This window comes from Erythrolamprus reginae, chromosome 2 (genome assembly GCF_031021105.1).
Source record: "Erythrolamprus reginae isolate rEryReg1 chromosome 2, rEryReg1.hap1, whole genome shotgun sequence".
Classification (NCBI taxonomy): domain Eukaryota; kingdom Metazoa; phylum Chordata; class Lepidosauria; order Squamata; family Dipsadidae; genus Erythrolamprus; species Erythrolamprus reginae.
In genome coordinates, this window is record NC_091951.1 from 99,240,497 (window position 1) to 99,257,283 (window position 16,787).

Below are 16,787 nucleotides of genomic sequence, written 5' to 3' on the forward strand. Positions count from 1 at the left end.
TCTTGGCTCGGGAAGCGGGGGGAGGGAAAGCAAAGTAAGCACGGATTTCTCTGTGGGGGCTGAAAAACCGAGCCTCGCGGATGATCTTCGCAGGCCTTTCCTGCTTGTGACGCCCCCCCCCCCCACTCTTTCCCCACTGCCGCCCTGGCGTGCTACCCGGTGTCAAGGGAGGCCGCATTCGTGACGTTGACTAAACAAGAGGCCCATCCGGATCGGGTGGTGGTGGTGGCGGGAAACGATACTAAGGGAGCCAAGGGAATTTCGGCAGGAAGCTCCGCTCAAGAGCCTCCCGGGGTCGTCTCCCCGCCCGGGATCGCCCCGTGGCGGCGAGGGCTGCTGGGGCGGCTGCCGGGTGGCTGGCTGGGTTTGACGCCTCGCCCGCCGCGCTCTCAACGGGCGCGGGTGGGGGGCCGCGCGGGAATCTCTCTCAGGAAAGCCCCGCCAAGCCCCCCGAACTGGGCAGGAACTGACTGACTGGAAACTGGCGGCGGCGGCAGCGGCGACGGCGGCCGAGGGTGGAGCCACTGGGCGGGGCTGGCAGGGAGCGAGCTAGGCAGGAGCCAGAGAAAGAAAGAAAAGAGAGAGGCGCGGGAGCGCTCGCCGCGCAGAGGACAAAGAGAGAGAGAGAAAGAAAGAAGCCGGCACCGCCCGCGTGGAGGGCTGCGGCGGCGGCGGGCCATGGGCAAGGCGAGACCGGCCCCCCACGCCGCCTGATCTCTTGCTAGAGATTGCGCGCCCGCCGCGCTGGACTGAAGCCTGGGGGTGGGTGGGGTAGTGGTGGAGGGATGGCTCCTTTGCCGCCGTCCAGATATGGGGCTCCTGCGAGCGGTCCCTGATTTCGACGCTGGAAGAAGAAACGGTGAGGAGGAGGAGGAGAACGACCTTGTTCCGTCACGGGAAAGGTGGGGGAAGCGCGAGGGGGGGGGGGTCTGCGCCCTGCGCCCCTGCTCCCTCTTCTGCCCCCCCTCCCCGCTCTCCACGTGCCGGTGCCCCTTAACAACCAGCCGTTAAGAGCCTTTTTTCTCCTGCCAAAGGAGCCGGGCGATTCGGACCGTCCTCTGGGCTTGGGAAGGTTCGGGGCAGCCTCCGGGAGCTTGGCGCAGCCTGGGGATTGTGGTCTCCCCGTAGCTGGCAATGGACTTGCCAGGTGGCAACTGGCAATATATGGGGGAGGAACTCAACTGGGGGGGGGGGGAGGCAGCTGAGAGAAAGCTTGGCGCGTTCTCGCTCGCATGAGGGAGCGCGCGCTTCGGCTCTGCGTTGCTCGCGTGTGTTCGTGTTTTCTGTGTGTTTGTGGGGGGGGGGGTATACGCGCAAATGTGGCTTCTTCGGGGCGCAAGAAATCTTGGGTGGTTGTGTCTCGGGAAGCTAAGTGGGGGGGGGGGGGACGACTGGAAAGCGTGGGTGACACCGGCCCAACGGTAGACTGAACCCCTGAGGAGGGTTGGAAATGCAGGTGGGAGATGGTGGTGGGGGTTTCCTCCTCCGTACATCCAGCAGTTGCCTTCTCCGAATGGAGGCCAAGAGGTTTTCCTAGCTGTATCTTCTCCAGCCTCGAGTGTCCAAATGGTTGTGTTGGGGAGAGGCTCAAAGTTCATAGCAAAAAAATGATTGAGGATGGGAGAGAGGAGAATTCCCATTGTATCTTCTTTTTTAAAAAAACTAGGAGAAATGAACCTTATTCAGGTGCCTGGCCTCTCTCAACCTCTCACGCTTCTTTCTCCAAGACACATTTCTGTATATACGGTATATAGAATATACAGTATGCAAAGTATACAATAATTCCTCTTAATAACGTGTAATCTTTTCTGCTCAACCTGCCATTCCAGGTTTAGTTTTTGTTGTGAGCCATTTGTTCTGGGCTGGCTCCAGGTGTATGGAAAGCATACACCTGGAGCCAGCTCTGTGTGCAAACACCCTTCACCCTCCCAGGGCTGCATAATTGAGGGAACAGTGGATACAGGAATGAGGCTTGGCTCCTTTCCTTTGTGGCAGCAAGTGTTCCCGGAGAATCCTTTCAAGGGGCTGGTTCTGAGCTTCCCTGACTTCTCGGGCAGCATGCCTTAGTTCTTAAATCAGTCCTGTGTGGGATGCCTGCATGGTTGTCTCCTTGAAGCCACCCAGAACCAAGCCTGACGTAAAGGAGACTTCAATGTATGTGCATGCAATAGTGGCAAGGTTGGAAAAACAGCATCTTTCTGCTGAGTTTCTACCTGGAGTCTGAATCCTTGCCAAATCCAAGGCAACAATTTCACTGCCGTTGCAGGTTTTAGAAGGGATGATTTAAATTATTCTCTCCTAGTCTCTGAGATAAGACTGAGGGGTGACTAGTCCCCATTCTGTTCTGTCTAGACGCCCACACATCTATCCTTTACTCCCCGACTCCCAAATCCAGGAAAACGTCTCATTTCCTTGCTGGTACACAAGGACGGTTAGAATGACAGGCTTAGATAAACAAGGTGAGAATAAGCCACAAGAAAGAATCTGGAGCAGGGATTGAGGATTCAAGATAGCTGCATTAAGGCAGCCCAGAAATGAGCTGCAAGATACTTTATCTGAAAACCAGCATTCAGTCTGACCCTGTATCAGAAGTTAAAGAGCTGAGCCAGGCGCACGATTTGGGCCTCACAAAAGAGAAGAAAGGAAGTTCCCTTATCAAGAGCCACCAGAAGTTCCAGCTGTAGGTCAGAGGCCTCTGTTCCGGCTGGATTGATGAGGGTCTTATCTCTCACTAAGCCATCTGTGCTTTGAGGCATAGCTTTTCAGGTAGGTCAGTCTTTTGATGCATTGCTTTCAACTCCCCTGCCAGCCACAGCCGTTTTCTATTGCTTCCCATTGATACCAGTCTTGCATTAGGCCAGATTCATGCTGAGGAAGAATCTCTGCCAAAACGTAGCTAAGGCATTGACATTTATGGTCATGATTTGGTGCTGGAATCTGCAGCGCCCAATACAGGCATCCCCTGTATTTGGGAGTAGGTACAAGAGAGGTACTGAATTCTTAGTTTCGCACAATCCCTGTTAGAACAGTCTCTTTTTCTCACACAACACAGAACATTCATAATAGACCCCCATATGCACGAAGAATTAAAGTGCACATAATATGTATTACTGTATAGAAGAGATCAGTTAAATTTAGCTTTTCTAGCCTTTTCTGTTGGCAACAATATTTCTGCTACTTTCCTGAATTCCCAAACTCAATAAAATAGAAAAGCAACTGCTGGCATTGTTTTGGAAAAGCTTTCATGCTCATGACATCATGCGCAACTGCCTTGCTATGCACTCATAGAATTATTAGCCCATAATCCTGGCTCCACTAAAAATGCATCAAATCTTTTATCCTACAGTGACCAATGTCTTATGGCATCTCTAATTGCAATTTTTGTATGGAAGATACTACAAAGTCCAATGAAAAAACAATGCCCTTTTGAATGCAAGATCTATGGGGATACATGACCATTCAGCATGTATTTCCAAACCTTCCATGAAGGATATTTCAACAGTTCATTTGGCAGCCTGTTCCACTCATTGACAGCTCATATACACAATTCTTCCTGATATCTAGCTTGATATGGCTCCCAATAGTTTTAACCCATTGGTTCTGTCCTCTGGAGCATTAGACAATAAGTGCAGTCTTTCAACTATGACATTCTTCAGGTAGTTATGTATTGTTGCTATATCTCCTCACACTTGTCTCTTCTTCTGCAGGCTAAACATAGCCCATTAATTTAACTGTTCCCCATTGGGCCTTGTTTTCAGATCTCTGGCCTCCTCTGGAGTTGTTCCAATTTGTCATTTTGTTCTTTCCAATTATAATGCCTATGATGACATTATATGATACCATCACATAATATTTTCTCCCCTATCTGTGTCTGTATATTTTATCTTTTTATAGTCTATTTTAATTGGAATTGTCCTGTCCCAATACACTAGAGGACAATATTCAGAGCAGTCTTATACTATATTATCTTTAGCTTTTTATAAGGATCGAATATGATCACAAGAAATAAGTTTTTTTCTGATATTAACATTTGTCTTTGTTTCAGTTCTTGACATTCTGTACTTAGGATGTGATTGAAACTCTATACTTTCTCCCCAAACCATGGTAACCAGAGCAATATGTCAAACCAAGATTTACGTAAGATATAAGCAAAGAGTGAAGCAAAAGGCTTATTTCCACAATTCAGAGTTTTTGACAAAGAAAATCTAAATTTTCAATTTGCTGCATATATGCTGTATCAAACAGGAATGTTTGTCCATCTGTTCTCTACCAATCTATCCAATTTTATTTGCTGTCTTGACTAGATAAATGTTATTGGGTAATAACCTTTGCTGAAGGCAAGTAAAATCATAATTCACTCTGCTTCAGATGGAAGCTTAAAACTTTGCTCCAGTGTATTTTTAAAAATGAAAATAACACACTGGAGAATCACAAAGTTAGCAGAATATAGAATTCCAAACGATATAAGATATTGTTTAAGTCCAGGAAATGTTGACATTTAAGAATGTGCTGGGAAAGAAGCTGTTCTGTGATAAGAATTTTAAAAGATGCTATCCCAATACATTTGGAGAGGTCCAAATTAGTGAAGCTGTTCTTGAATAATGTCACTCATCACAAACTGTACTGTAATTTTAAATGTAATAATTTTTGCAATCTTGATTTAGCAATTTAAAATTGTGTTTGTCAGCCATGGAGACATTAGCAAAGATGAAATACTGGAGACTTAACACAAGACTGAAGCCAGTTCACATTTTCTATTTTATGGATTAGTTTGAGGTCTGAAGATATGGGGATACAGTACTTTAACCTCAGTGGCAATAAAAATTGGGGGTAAGGGAATAGTTCTCTTTTGATATGATTTATTTTTTTAATGTTTCCACGTAAAACTGATTAAAGAGGCAAAAGAAGCTAGACTTTTTTCTCCCAATATGCCAAGGACGCATTGTAGGTACAGATGCAATCTTGCATTCAATTTTGCTTATGGATTTTCTATAGTCATCCTTTTGACTTTTGTAGATAGAAAAATTTGGATGAATTGACATTCAGAATCTTTTTGAGTTTTTATAGCTTATCACGTAGAAAACCTACTTGGGTCTATTTTTAGAATTTGTTGGATTGTCTCACTCAACTAGGGAAGCTGTGGCCTAAAGATTGCATGAGATCTTGGATTAACTTGCCCAATCTTTGGGCACTTTTCAAATTTTATCCTTCTGTCTAGTTCCAAGGCCTTGGAGTCAGAGCTTCACTTGCATTTGTTTCTAGCCCCGCCCACAGGTGGGCTGTGAACTACAGCAGAGGTAGAGTGGATGTTAATATGAAGGAGGTTTTCACACAAGTAGAATTCTGCAAAGGCTTTAATTGTTTTTTTGTAATTGAAGTTGATTAAAGGTATTATTGATTCTTGATTGGCTTAGGTTTTATTACGCTGTCAAAAGTTATTATATAAACAGCTTTCATATAAGGGTATTTTTTAAATTTATGCACTTAATTGTGCTATTGGTTTGTATTATTAAGCCATGTAATAAATACAGTGCTAAGATGAGATAACCACCCTAATTTTGTAGGAAATGCAAGACATTGAAATATATTCTGTCACTTGTAGTATAAATACATCTAGGCAGAGGTCTTCACACTTGGCAACTAATGGACTTCTGGGAGAATTCTGGGAGTTGAAGTCCACAAGTATTAAAGTTGCCAAGTTTGGGGATCCTTGATCTAGAGCAGTGTTTCCCAACCTTGGCAACTTGAAAATATTTGGATTTCAAGTCCCAGAATTGAGGGAGTTGAAGAATTCTGGGAGTTTAAGTCCAAATATCTTCAAGTTGCCAAGGTTGGGAAACACTGATCTAGAGGGTGCCAGTTAGGCAGGGGTGGATTCTAACTTACCTTGCTACCGGTTTGCTTCTCCCACGCCATGTGGGCACAACTTGTGTGCATGCATGCATTTGGCACGTGCATGGACAGTACCAAAAATTTTAGGGAGCCCCCCCCCCCCAAAAAAAAACAAAAAAACAAAAAACCAAGATAGCAACTGCATGCATAGTATTGGAAACTCAGCTTCTGCACATGCTTGGAAGAAAAATAAAATAAAGATGGCGGCGCCCACAAATTTGCACTGACCGAACCAGATCCTTGACATCATTGTGATGTTACCAACATGTTGCTACCAGTTTGGGTGAACTGGGAGGAACCCACCCCTGCATTTAGGAAAACAATGAAGAAACCTGTGCCCGAGGAATTGTAAAACTAAAACCAGAGTTGAAAGGGTCCATTTAGATCATAAAGTCCAGCTGTTTGCTCAATGCAAGAGTCCCAATTAAAGCACTCCCATACATTATTGCTTAAGCTCCTTTTGCTTAAGATCCCTTGGTAACTAATTTCACTATTGAACTGTTCTTACTGCTTGGAAGTTTGCCCTAACGTTCAATTGGAATATGTCTTCTTTTATCCTAATTCTTTATGCCAAGTACTCCACTCTGGAGCTATAATGAATAGGTTCTGAACCTCCGTGTGATTTTTCTTTCAGATATTTGAAGATTGCTACGATAACCCACTTCCCGCCTTCTCCTCTCAAGACTCAGTTCCTTCTGTCTCTTTATAGGCCATCATTTCTGCTCCCATTTGCATCTTTATTGCCTTTTCCTAAACCTGTTCTACTTTGTCTGAATTCTTAAAATGTGATGCCCCAAACACAAGTTATTTAATTACTTGAGATAGGATTTGATAAATGCAGAATGAAGTGGAATTATTACTTCTTAAAATATGGAAACTATTCATCTGTTTTTGTAGCCTAAAACTTCATTTGCCTCCTGCTACACTTTTTAAAGAATACTCTTAAGAATTGACTCTTAGTCAATTATTACTCTAAAGTATTTTTTTCACAGGGACTATTGCCAAGTTAGGAATTGGCCATTCTACACTTCCTACTTCCTAAGTAGGTAACATTTCATTTGTCTTCATTAAATGCCATTCTTTCATTTTCCAGCCTATTTGACTTTCTCTATCCTACAGTAAAGATTCTAGGATTTTTGTTTCCCCTTCTGATTTATTTCCCTGTAAATTTAATAAGCATTTCCTTTACCTCATCCAAGTAGTGAAGAAAAATGTTGAAGAGATTAACCCTTGTGGCTCTCCACTTGATACTTTTCCCCTGTTGATGCAAAACTGTTAACAAGCATCCTTTGAGTATGGTTTTCAGGACACCTACTGTATGTGTTCACTTAACTGTCATACCATTCATCCCACATTAGACCAAGGTTTGGGGTAGCCCACTTTTCATGAGACCATGAAAAACCAGTAGTTGCCTTCTGAACAAATGCTAGAAAAATCTATTCGTATTTCACATGTGCTTCTGAAATATGGGCTCAGGATGTCTTTTTCCAAAATATCCTTTAAACTATGTATATTTGGCTGGAAGTATAAAGAGCTTGGTTCTGAGCAACTCGGTACAAGAAGAAAAAGAACACGAGCTGAATGGCAATGTTAACAATTGTGGGGGTTCTTCCTGATGAAAGTGTCCAAATCCTCTTTAACGCCTTTGTTACCAAGCCACAAATAGCACTAATATTCCCACTTGGGTGTAGGAATAGTACACTGAATAAATCTTGGCAATTTAGGCTTACATACCATGTGGCAGCCCGGCTTTGAGGGTGAAGCTGTGAAGTGTGTGGGTAGAAGGTTGTTGGTGAGCAGAGGAGCTGTCTGCCAATGCCATCAGGAGAGGTGAGGCAACATTTTGGTGCTCGAGTTTTGCCCGTAGACGTTTCATAATTTTCTGAAGCCCCTTTTCTCAAACTGGGTCCTTGCATGCCAGAGAGTTTAACTCACATTCTCCCTGATACTCATCATTTGGTGGAATTAGTTTTAGTAGTGGGACCTGGGTGGAGGACCACAAGCTATCCAAGGCGCTTGTGTGAACACAGAGGATGATGGGTATATAGTGGCAGTGTAGAATTTGGATTGCGGATTTGAGCAAAGATAACTTAACTTCCTGGGACTGCTTTAGGGGGGAAGACAGTGACTGAACTAACTTATCGATTGAATAAGCTGTAGTGGTTGGGTTCACACAATGCTGTATGCTGTAAATCAGTGATTTTCAACCTTTTTTGAGCCGCGGCACATTTTTTACATTTACAAAATCCTGGGGCACACCACCAACCAAAATGACACAAATCAAATAAATAAATAAATAAATAAATACATACATACATACATACATACATACATACATACATACATAAATACATACATAACCCCCTCGTATATACAATCCCATGTAACATCCCCTTATAAATACAGTCAATCATCAATCATCCCTACTCAAATTTATATCTCATTTCTGGGTACTTCTCCTGTCTTTCCCCCTTTTCTCTCTCATGTTTGTCATTTCTCTCTCTTCCTCCCTTTTTCCCTCATTCCTTTTTCCTCTCACTTCTCCTCTTTTTCCATCCCTGTCTCTCTCCCCCCCTTATGTGTGTGTGTGTGTATACACACTGGAACCATTTCCAAAACCAGTTGAGGGCTGGGGTTTTTTTCTCTTTTATTCTTTTCAAAAACAGGTGTGGGCTGGGGGGCGTTTCTTATTATTTGGGTGCTTTTTACCATATGCTTCAAGAATCACCCCCCTCTCTCTCTTTTGTTTCTCTCTCCTCTCATTCTCTGCCTCAATCACTTCTCCTTTTTTCTCCCCTTTTTGTTCTCATTTCTCTCTCCCCTTTCCTCTCCCTATCTGTCTCTTGCTTTCTCTCTCTCTTGCTATCTCTTTTTCTCTCTTATTTTCTTTCTCTCTCTTGTTCTTTCTCTCTCTCTCTTTCTCTCCCTCCCTCTTTCTCTCTTTTTCTCACTTTCTCTGTCTTGTTTTCTCTCTCTCTCTCTTGCTTTCTCTCTCTTGTTTTCTTTCTCACACTCTTTCTCTCTCTTGTTCTCTCTCTTGCTATCTCTTTCTCTTCCCCCTTTCTCTCTCTCTCTTTCTCACTTTCTCTCTATCTTGCTGTCTGTTGCTCTCACTCACTCTCGTTCTCTCTCTGTTCTTCTCAGCGGAGGCTGGCGAAGGTGATATTCAATGTCGGGGGCGCGCGGGCGGTTGCGCGCGCTCCCTACCCCCCTGCTAGCCGCTCGGAATATTCAAAATAAGAAAAGCCTTCACCGGCGAAGGTTTTTCTTATTTTGAATATTCCGAGTGGCTAGCAGGGGGGTAGGGAGCGCGCGCAACCGCCCGCGCGCCCCTGACATTGAATATCACCTTCGCTGGCCTCCGCTGAGAGAACGCCTGCCCCGTCTCTCCTGCAACCCCCTTGCTGAGAGCTCGGGACGAAAGTGCTCTCGGCAAAGGTGAGATGGGCAGGGCGTGCGTTCTGGGTGCGGGAGGAGCCACGCCGAAAGGCAGGAGACAGCGGAGGAGGAGAGGGGGCGGGCGGGGGGCAGCGCCGAAAGGCTGAGGGGGCTGGAGGCACCGTGGGGAGGCAGGGGCGGCCGCAGCTCCCTTCCCTTCTGCTGCCGGCGCCTCCCCGCCCTCCGCGCGGCCGTGAAAAAGGGTGCACGCGGGGGTATTTTGGGGTTCGCGCGCACACACACGCGCAGCTTTCCATGGACGCGAGGGGGCCGACTTTCAAAGCAACCTTTGCCGGCCTCCCGCGGGAGGGTGCCAATAGCGGCGGCGGCGGCGGCGGGCAATAGCGGGGGGGCGAGCCGTCTCGCGGCACACTAGTTGAAAAACACTGCTGTAAATGATACAGTATGCTGTAAATGATAGTGCAGCAGATAATTCTACACATTACAATAATCCAGAATCAAGTATATACCCTGTTTCCCCGATAAGACACCCCCGATTGTAAGACGTATCGGGGGTTTCAGGGGGGTCGGCTAATATAAGCCGTACCCCGAAAGTAAGACATATGTCTTACTTTCGGGGAAACACGGGGGTATTGCCGGGGGGGGGGAGCCCGATGATGTCGCTTCCAAGCTCCCCACGCGCCCCTCGCCTTCACCTCGCCGTGGCGCCACCGCCTCTTCCCCGGCTTGGCAAAGCGAAGGACGGCACTGGTCCGAAGCGAGCCGAGCGGGCGGTGGCTTGCAGCGAAGGCGCTCGTCCCAGCAACCGAGTCCTGCCGAGGCTCGGCTGCAAGCGGCCAGTGAGGCCGACCGGCTCCGAGGCGAGCGGCCGGAGCTGCGCCCTCCTTCGCCCCCCTCCTCTCCGGCAGGCAGGTGGGGCTGCCCAACTGCGCAGAGCGGCTCCTCCCCTCCAGACACACGCTTCCCCGACACGCATCTGCGGCTCCACGCGTGCACGCTGCTTGGAGCCCTGAGGTTGAACTTGGAAAAGGGCTCACGAGGCTCCTGTCCCGCGGCTGCCCTTCTGGACTCTGGGGAGATGCCTTCGGGAACGCGACCCTTTCAATTTTTTTCCAATGTAAGACATACCCCGAAAGGAAGACGTAGTTGGGCTTTTGGGGGTAAAAAGAAAGTAAGACACTGTCTTACTTTCGGGGAAACACGGTAGTAACTGCATAATGTGGTCCCTGATGTAATATATTCTTGTTTTGGGGAAGAGGTTGTGTTTCCTTCTGTGAACTTACTAGGAAAGTGGTACCAGTAGCAAATCTAATAGAGGTTCTGGGAGTGTAAAATTTGCATGTCCCTCTTACACTGACCAGCATTGTCTTTCTGTTTGCAGAGAAAGCGTTCCTGTCAGCACTGCCATTGGTTCCCCAAAGCCCTAACCTAGCAATGGGAAGACGTTGGGCTGGGTGCTGGTGTTACTGGTCATGCCAGCCTAAGTATCCAAGAACTTGGGCGGTTGAAGAAAAGAGCAAGGGTCGTGTCCGTGAACTTTCCCAGCATTCTCCTTTCTTCCATCAGGCTCCTTTAGGGGCAAGAACTCCTACTACTGCTACTTCTTCTTCTTCTTCTTCTCCTTCACCTTCTTCTTCTTCTTCGTGAAAGGCTCAAGAGTTTGGTCTTTTCATCTGGCGAACCATTTCCATGGCCACAACTGCCGAGGGCTTACAGAAGACTGTGTGACTGAAAGTGGCAGCCCTCCTCGGACACCATCAGCTCCTGCCAGTGCTGTCCCAGACTGAAGTGGCACCAACAGGAGCACCTGGATTTCCGATTTGTGCCAGAGTGCCGCCCAGGGAGACTGAGAAACACTTATGGCCCAATCGGCATGAATAGGTTGCAAGAAAGGCAGGGACAATTTCGCCCGCAGAAGTAAGCCTTTCCTTGCCTCTTTCCGGAAGAGAACTGAGAAAAGTGGGATCTTTCGTTCCCCTCCAAGCTGTAGCTAAGAAGGACTTTATATTCAGAGCCTGTCAAGAGACATCTCTGAGGCCCTCATTCCTAATTCCCGGAGTAAAGATGGTGATGTCCCACGGCACCTACACCTTCCTCACATGCTTCGCTGGCTTCTGGCTTATCTGGGGGCTCATTGTGCTGCTATGTTGCTTCTGCAGTTACCTGCGACGACGCATGAAACGGCGGCAGGAGGAGCGATTGCGGGAGCAGCACCTGCGCACATTGGAAATGGAGCCCTTGCATTATGAGGGCTACGGGGGCCCTGCCTATGGGGGCCCTGCCTATGGGGGAGGTTACATCAGAAGCCCACCGGGCATTCCCGTGCCCCACCGACTCCGCATTGAGCCCCACCACCCTCACCACCTCCCACCCCCGAGGCCTTGGAGCTGTAGGCATGGTAAGAGCCAGAAGATGCCCTTGGGATGACCTGTGGCTGCTTCTTAAGGGGTGAAAAGGAGGGAGGCCAGAAAGAGCCAACACTGACTTGAAGGCATGTAATCCATCAGTCGGTGCAATATGGGTTTTATGCTACTGGCTTAAAACCTGTAAGTTAGCCAAGTTTGTCTTTTTGCAGTTGAGAGGTGTAAGTCTTCAAAGTGTTCTGTAGTCCACCTAATTTTCAGGTCTTTTCTTGTGGAATGGGAGGGACTCTCGGGTGGTTCAAAGGGTTAAATCAGTCTCACAATGCCCCATGTGTGAAGATGCTTCTTGAACAGGGAAGGTGGATAGGAAGTTCCTAATTCTCCCCTTCCCCCAGTGCCTCAGATATAAGAGGATCTTGCTATAAAAGGGGGGGGGGATCTTCCACCATTGTTCCCACTTCATCCACTATTGCTATATATAGAGAGCTTATGACGGGAATCTCAGTCAGTGGGCACGATGGTAATGTTGTTACCAATGCAACTGTTGCTTCCACTCAAGGGCTGTGATCCTTTTGCTTGCAGAGCCAGACCCATCGAAGCCTCCGTGCTACGAGGAAGCAGTGCTGATGGCTGAGCCACCACCACCCTACAGCGAAGTCTTGACAGACACTCGTGGCTTATACCGCAAGATCAACGCCCCTTTCCTGAGCCACGAGCAGCCAGAGAAGCAGGAGCAGCCGCCCAGCTACAAGCCCCTTTTCCTGGATCGGGGCTACGGCTCAGCCCTCCACCTGCCAAGCTCGGCCGGGCAGGGCCCCACCTGCACCAGCCTCTACTTGGAGTCGGAGCACTCACAACGTATCTTCCCAAGCTGGACGGACTCTGAACTCAGCACCAGAGACAGCTATGAGCCCGGGCCCTGGCATCTGCCCGTCTCAATGCCTTTATTTGGCAGGACTACGGCAGTGTAGTGTGCCACGTTGCGACCTACGTGGGACTCTGGGTTGCTGCCTGGATCTGAGCAGTCTGTTCCCTTGGCCTGTGGGAGCCGTAGCCCAAGCCTTCCAGACACGGTCTGGGCCACAGTGTTCACAGCGCAAAGATCCACGTTGCAACTGACCTCTTTGGCCAAGGGCGGGATTGGGGCTGGTCTCCCCATCTCACCCACTTCCCTTTCTCTGGGCCCACTACTGGCTCTGTTGGTGCTGACTGTAAGGGGGGCCTCTGGCTTGGCCTAAAACTTTGTTAAAAACGATCTTTTGTTTGTTACATTTTGACAACAATAAAGTTTGTGGAACCTGATTTATTACAAACCTGGTACTGGCTGCTTGAGTCTGTGCACAACAAAGGCGGATGTGGGTTTTTTCCCCCTTTAAAGCAACCCACATGTTAACAGTGGCTTCAAAGGGAAGCCAGCCCTTGCCTCCCACCCCAAAGACTAGGCACTATCCCGCGCTCTGTTCAGTGGTAGACGGCCTGTTCCGGGACAGCATTCCTTTATCACCAGCTCCATCTAGTGGTGTGTTCACGCAATGTCAATCACTGGACAGATGTTTACCACCATTCCTCTGTGCTCTTGCCACACACAAATGCCTCCTTGCCGCATGAATTTTAAAAATTGCACAATCCTCCCTCCCCAACACTCTTTATATAAAAGTACATTTCTAACCATTTATGGTAGCGGAGAAAACGACCGCCACAGGAAATAAAAACACAATAGGCCTCTGCCCTCCATGGTTTTCTGTAGAACTCAGCCAGACTCCTTAGGGGGGGGCTCCTACAAATCTTCAGCATTTCCCCCGCCCCCGGCCCCCACATTCTGCCCCCCCTTTCAATAAAGTCATCCTGGATTTCAAAGCCAGATGCCCTGCTTTGGAATCAATTTATTTATTAACATACATAAGCACATTGCTGTTACAGAATTTGTGCTTTCCAAAAAAAAAAATAACAATTACCGTACGGGAGGGAAAGGAAAACGAAGCATGGAATGGACGAGGAGGAAGAAAGAAGGAAGAGAGAGGAGAAGGGTGCCCATCCAGAGGGTCCCCTTGTCCCAGGCGCTCAGGGCAAAGAAAGACCTGAGGAGAAGGGTCCGGGACAGGCTCGGTCTCCGACCAGAGGGCCACGGAGCTGAGCTGAGCTGGGAGGGGAAGAGCGTCTCTTGCTGCTAACGTTTGCTTGGAACCCCGGAATGGACGAGGGCTTCTGCTTCCCTGGGGGCCAAGCGGAGAGAGGGAAGAGATGGAAGCCGGCGCCTTGCCCACACAGGGCCATTTTATTGCCATAATTTATTTTTTATTTTTATTTTAAAATCCGTGCAAAATAACTCAAAGCTCTCGGCAGAGCCTGAGTGGAGGAAAGGCCCTCCCACCCTCCCCCAAGAGCAGCACACACACCCATCCCAAGAGATCAACCCAAATGGCATAAATGGCGTTGGGACAGGAAGGATCTGAAAAAACCCCACGTGGGCAAAGGCAACAGGAAAGGGGTCTGCAGGGAAGCTACCAACAAAGAGGGGACCAGGCAGATTTACACATTTCCTATTTGACACCATTAGAAAAAGAGAGAGAAAAGAGAGAGAAAAGAGAGAGAGAAAGAAAGAGCGCGCACTGGAAAAAGTTATTCCCCCTCCCAGATTTTTTTCTATCTGGCCGAGGTACAATCTGAGGCCATGGACCGCAGGGCTACAATATGGAGCAAGGGGGCACCAGGCCCTCACTGCGGCTGCTCCAGGCTTGCAGACACCGGGCTTGCTAGGTGCAGGGTTGAGGAGTTTGGCCCGAGAGTCAGCCTTAAACGCTGCCCCCAAAGCTCTCCTCTTCTTCTGGCACTGGGTCAGCATCCCAACAGGTGATGTCAATCTCTGAGGGAAAAGGAAGAAGAAGAAGAAGAGGAAAAGATTAGCTCCAGGCAGGCCTGGTTGTTTGCCTTCTCCACGGAAATCCACTAATGCTTCTATTTCAGGAATCCCGAGGGGAGCCCATTTCACACCTCGACAGAAGGTTAGAGCGTGTTCAGTCATTAGGAAGGTCTGACTGAGCGGACCACAAATGGAGATCCACCTCTCCGTTCCCTCGGTTGCTGGGGAAGCCTGAAGGACAGCGGTGGTCACACTTGGATGAAGTAACCGTGATCCACATGATAGGATGGCATTCCCCAGTCACATGAAATCCTATTTTCATGTCTGGCCTAACCATTCAGATGTTCCCTGTCTATTAGAACAATGTGACCATGCAACGCTTATACAGTGGTACCTCTACCTATGAACTTAATTTGTTCTGTGACCTGGTTCATAAGTAGAAATGTTTGTAAGAAGAAGCAATTTTTCCCATAGGAATCAATGTAAAAGCAAATAATGCATGCGATTGGGGAAACCATAGGGAGGGTGGAGGCCCTGTTTCCTCTCAGGAGATTCCTAGAGAGGCCCCACGGAGGCTCCTCCCCACTTTTTCCGGCCCTGTTTCCTCCCATGAGATTCCTAGAGAGGCCCCACGGAGGCTTCTCCCCACTTTTTCCGGCCCTGTTTCCTCCCAGGAGATTCCTAGAGAGGCCCCACGGAGGCTTCTCCCCACTTTTTCCGGCCCTGTTTCCTCCCAGGAGATTCCTAGAGAGGCCCCACGGAGGCTTCTCCCCACTTTTTCCGGCCCTGTTTCCTCCCAGGAGATTCCTAGAGAGGCCCCGCAGAGGCTTCTCCTTGCCTTTTCCGGTTATAGTTTCGGAGGCTCAGGTTTGTAAGTGGAAAATGGTTCTTGAGAAGAGGCAAAAAAAATCTTGAACACCCGGTTCTTACCTAGAAAAGTTTGTAAGTAGAGGCGTTTTAGGTAGATGTACCACTGTACTGCCCTCACAATTAGCCGCTCTTAGAATCGCAGAGCTGTAAAGGACCACAGAGGTTATGTGGTTCAAACTGGATAAACTGGTGCATATTTGGGAACTGACCTCCACCTCAGCCAAGAGAGAACTCATCAATTAGGTTGCGGCCTATTCCACTTGCTGACAGCTCCTATAGTCAGGAATTCTTCCTTCTCTCTATGCTCAACCTTGTAAATTTACCTCACGCTGCCTGGGCAATTCTGGGATTTGAAATCCAAACATCTTTAAGATCGGCAAGTTTGAAAAAACAGCAACTTAGATTCTATGTTCTTCCCGTCAATTCACCTCAGGATAGCTGGAAGGGACCTTGGAGGTCTTCTAGTCCAACCCCCCATTCAGGCAGGAAACCCTACACCAATTCAGACAAATGGTTGTCTAATCTCTTGTTTAAAACTTCCAATTTTTCATGCTGGTGGTTCATGCTTAACTTGTGCTTGAAAAGGACACCCACATTCGTTTCACAGGCATCACTGCCAAGCAAGGTCTGCCAGTGTTTATATTTCAACCTCCCCCCCCCCCATCAAATGCAGAATTTGATATTACTGCCTTTTAAATTAATTTCTTGTTTTTTGTTATGGCATGGATTTCTCCAAGACCCCCTATAAATCTGAGAGCCTACCTGGGGGCTTATTGTAGAACACTGGAGGAGGAGCTTTAGCAGAGAGTTCTTCTGATTGGTTAAAATCTTCATCTTGTGATTGGCTAAAATAGCCCTCACTGGTCTGGAAGAGAAAAATCAAATTGTTGCATTGAAAGACGTTCACAGTGTCTATTCCCAATTTATGAAAATACAGAATAACCATCATCTGTGCTTGCCTACTCCACCTCATTACAACTTGCACAAAAGGTTGCTATTCATTCACACGCAGGGGAAGGACCATCTTTTCACAACTCTCATTGTACAAAAACGTTGTTAAACCCCCCCACACAAACGATTAATTAATCTGCATGAATGGAACAAACACTATTTAAGACTGCATAGGAATTTATCCGTCTTTTCATTCATTTATTTGCAGGAAAAGAAACTCTATATAGCACTTCTCCAGTAGCAAGGTAAGCAAATACTTCAAGTATTCAGAGAAAATGCTAAATTTAAATCTAAACTAACAAAATCCACTAAGTTTCTTTGTATATCATTCTATGCTTCAATCAGACCCTGGCATAATATGATGTCCTGATTCATCCAATAAGTTAAATAGGGTTGATATTCATGGAGGCATCTGTAATATGGCAAATGATTTAGCTTTACTAGATAATTGG

General features: G+C 47.4%; 2 protein-coding genes across 7 annotated transcripts in view; one reads left to right on the forward strand and one right to left on the reverse strand.

The window, feature by feature from the left end:
- The first annotated feature begins 266 nt into the window (after positions 1 to 266).
- On the forward strand, positions 267 to 12,967 carry PRR7 (proline rich 7, synaptic). 3 transcript variants are annotated; one of them, XM_070738825.1, is made up of 3 exons: positions 267 to 859; positions 10,673 to 11,689; positions 12,237 to 12,967. In XM_070738825.1, exons 2-3 carry the CDS (start codon positions 11,356 to 11,358, stop codon positions 12,623 to 12,625), a joined length of 723 nt encoding a protein of 240 aa, XP_070594926.1. In that variant the 5' UTR covers positions 267 to 859; positions 10,673 to 11,355; the 3' UTR covers positions 12,626 to 12,967. The 3 variants fall into 3 exon arrangements, with proteins under 3 accessions (XP_070594926.1, XP_070594927.1, XP_070594928.1); XM_070738826.1 differs by having other exon boundaries at positions 346 to 902; XM_070738827.1 differs by lacking the exon at positions 267 to 859 and having other exon boundaries at positions 10,496 to 11,689.
- Positions 12,968 to 13,517: 550 nt separating this feature from the next.
- The window catches only part of DBN1 (drebrin 1), a 63,819-nt gene continuing 60,549 nt past the window's right edge, over positions 13,518 to 16,787 (reverse strand). For all 4 annotated transcript variants that reach the window (XM_070738824.1, XM_070738821.1, XM_070738822.1 and 1 more), the window contains 2 exons: positions 16,147 to 16,249; positions 13,518 to 14,517 (listed from right to left, as the gene is read on the reverse strand). In XM_070738824.1, coding sequence (XP_070594925.1) covers positions 14,447 to 14,517; positions 16,147 to 16,249 — 174 coding nt within the window. In that variant the 3' untranslated portion in view covers positions 13,518 to 14,446. The remainder of the gene's footprint in view (positions 14,518 to 16,146; positions 16,250 to 16,787) is intronic.

What these genes read in the sequence shown, in the direction of transcription:
- PRR7 (XM_070738825.1), top strand. Translation starts at nt 11,356, where the DNA reads ATGGTGATGTCCCACGGCACCTACACCTTCCTCACATGCTTCGCTGGC. An exon ending in GCCTTGGAGCTGTAGGCATG is followed by an intron (nt 11,690 to 12,236) that starts GTAAGAGCCAGA and finishes TTTTGCTTGCAG; the next exon opens with AGCCAGACCCATCGAAGCCT.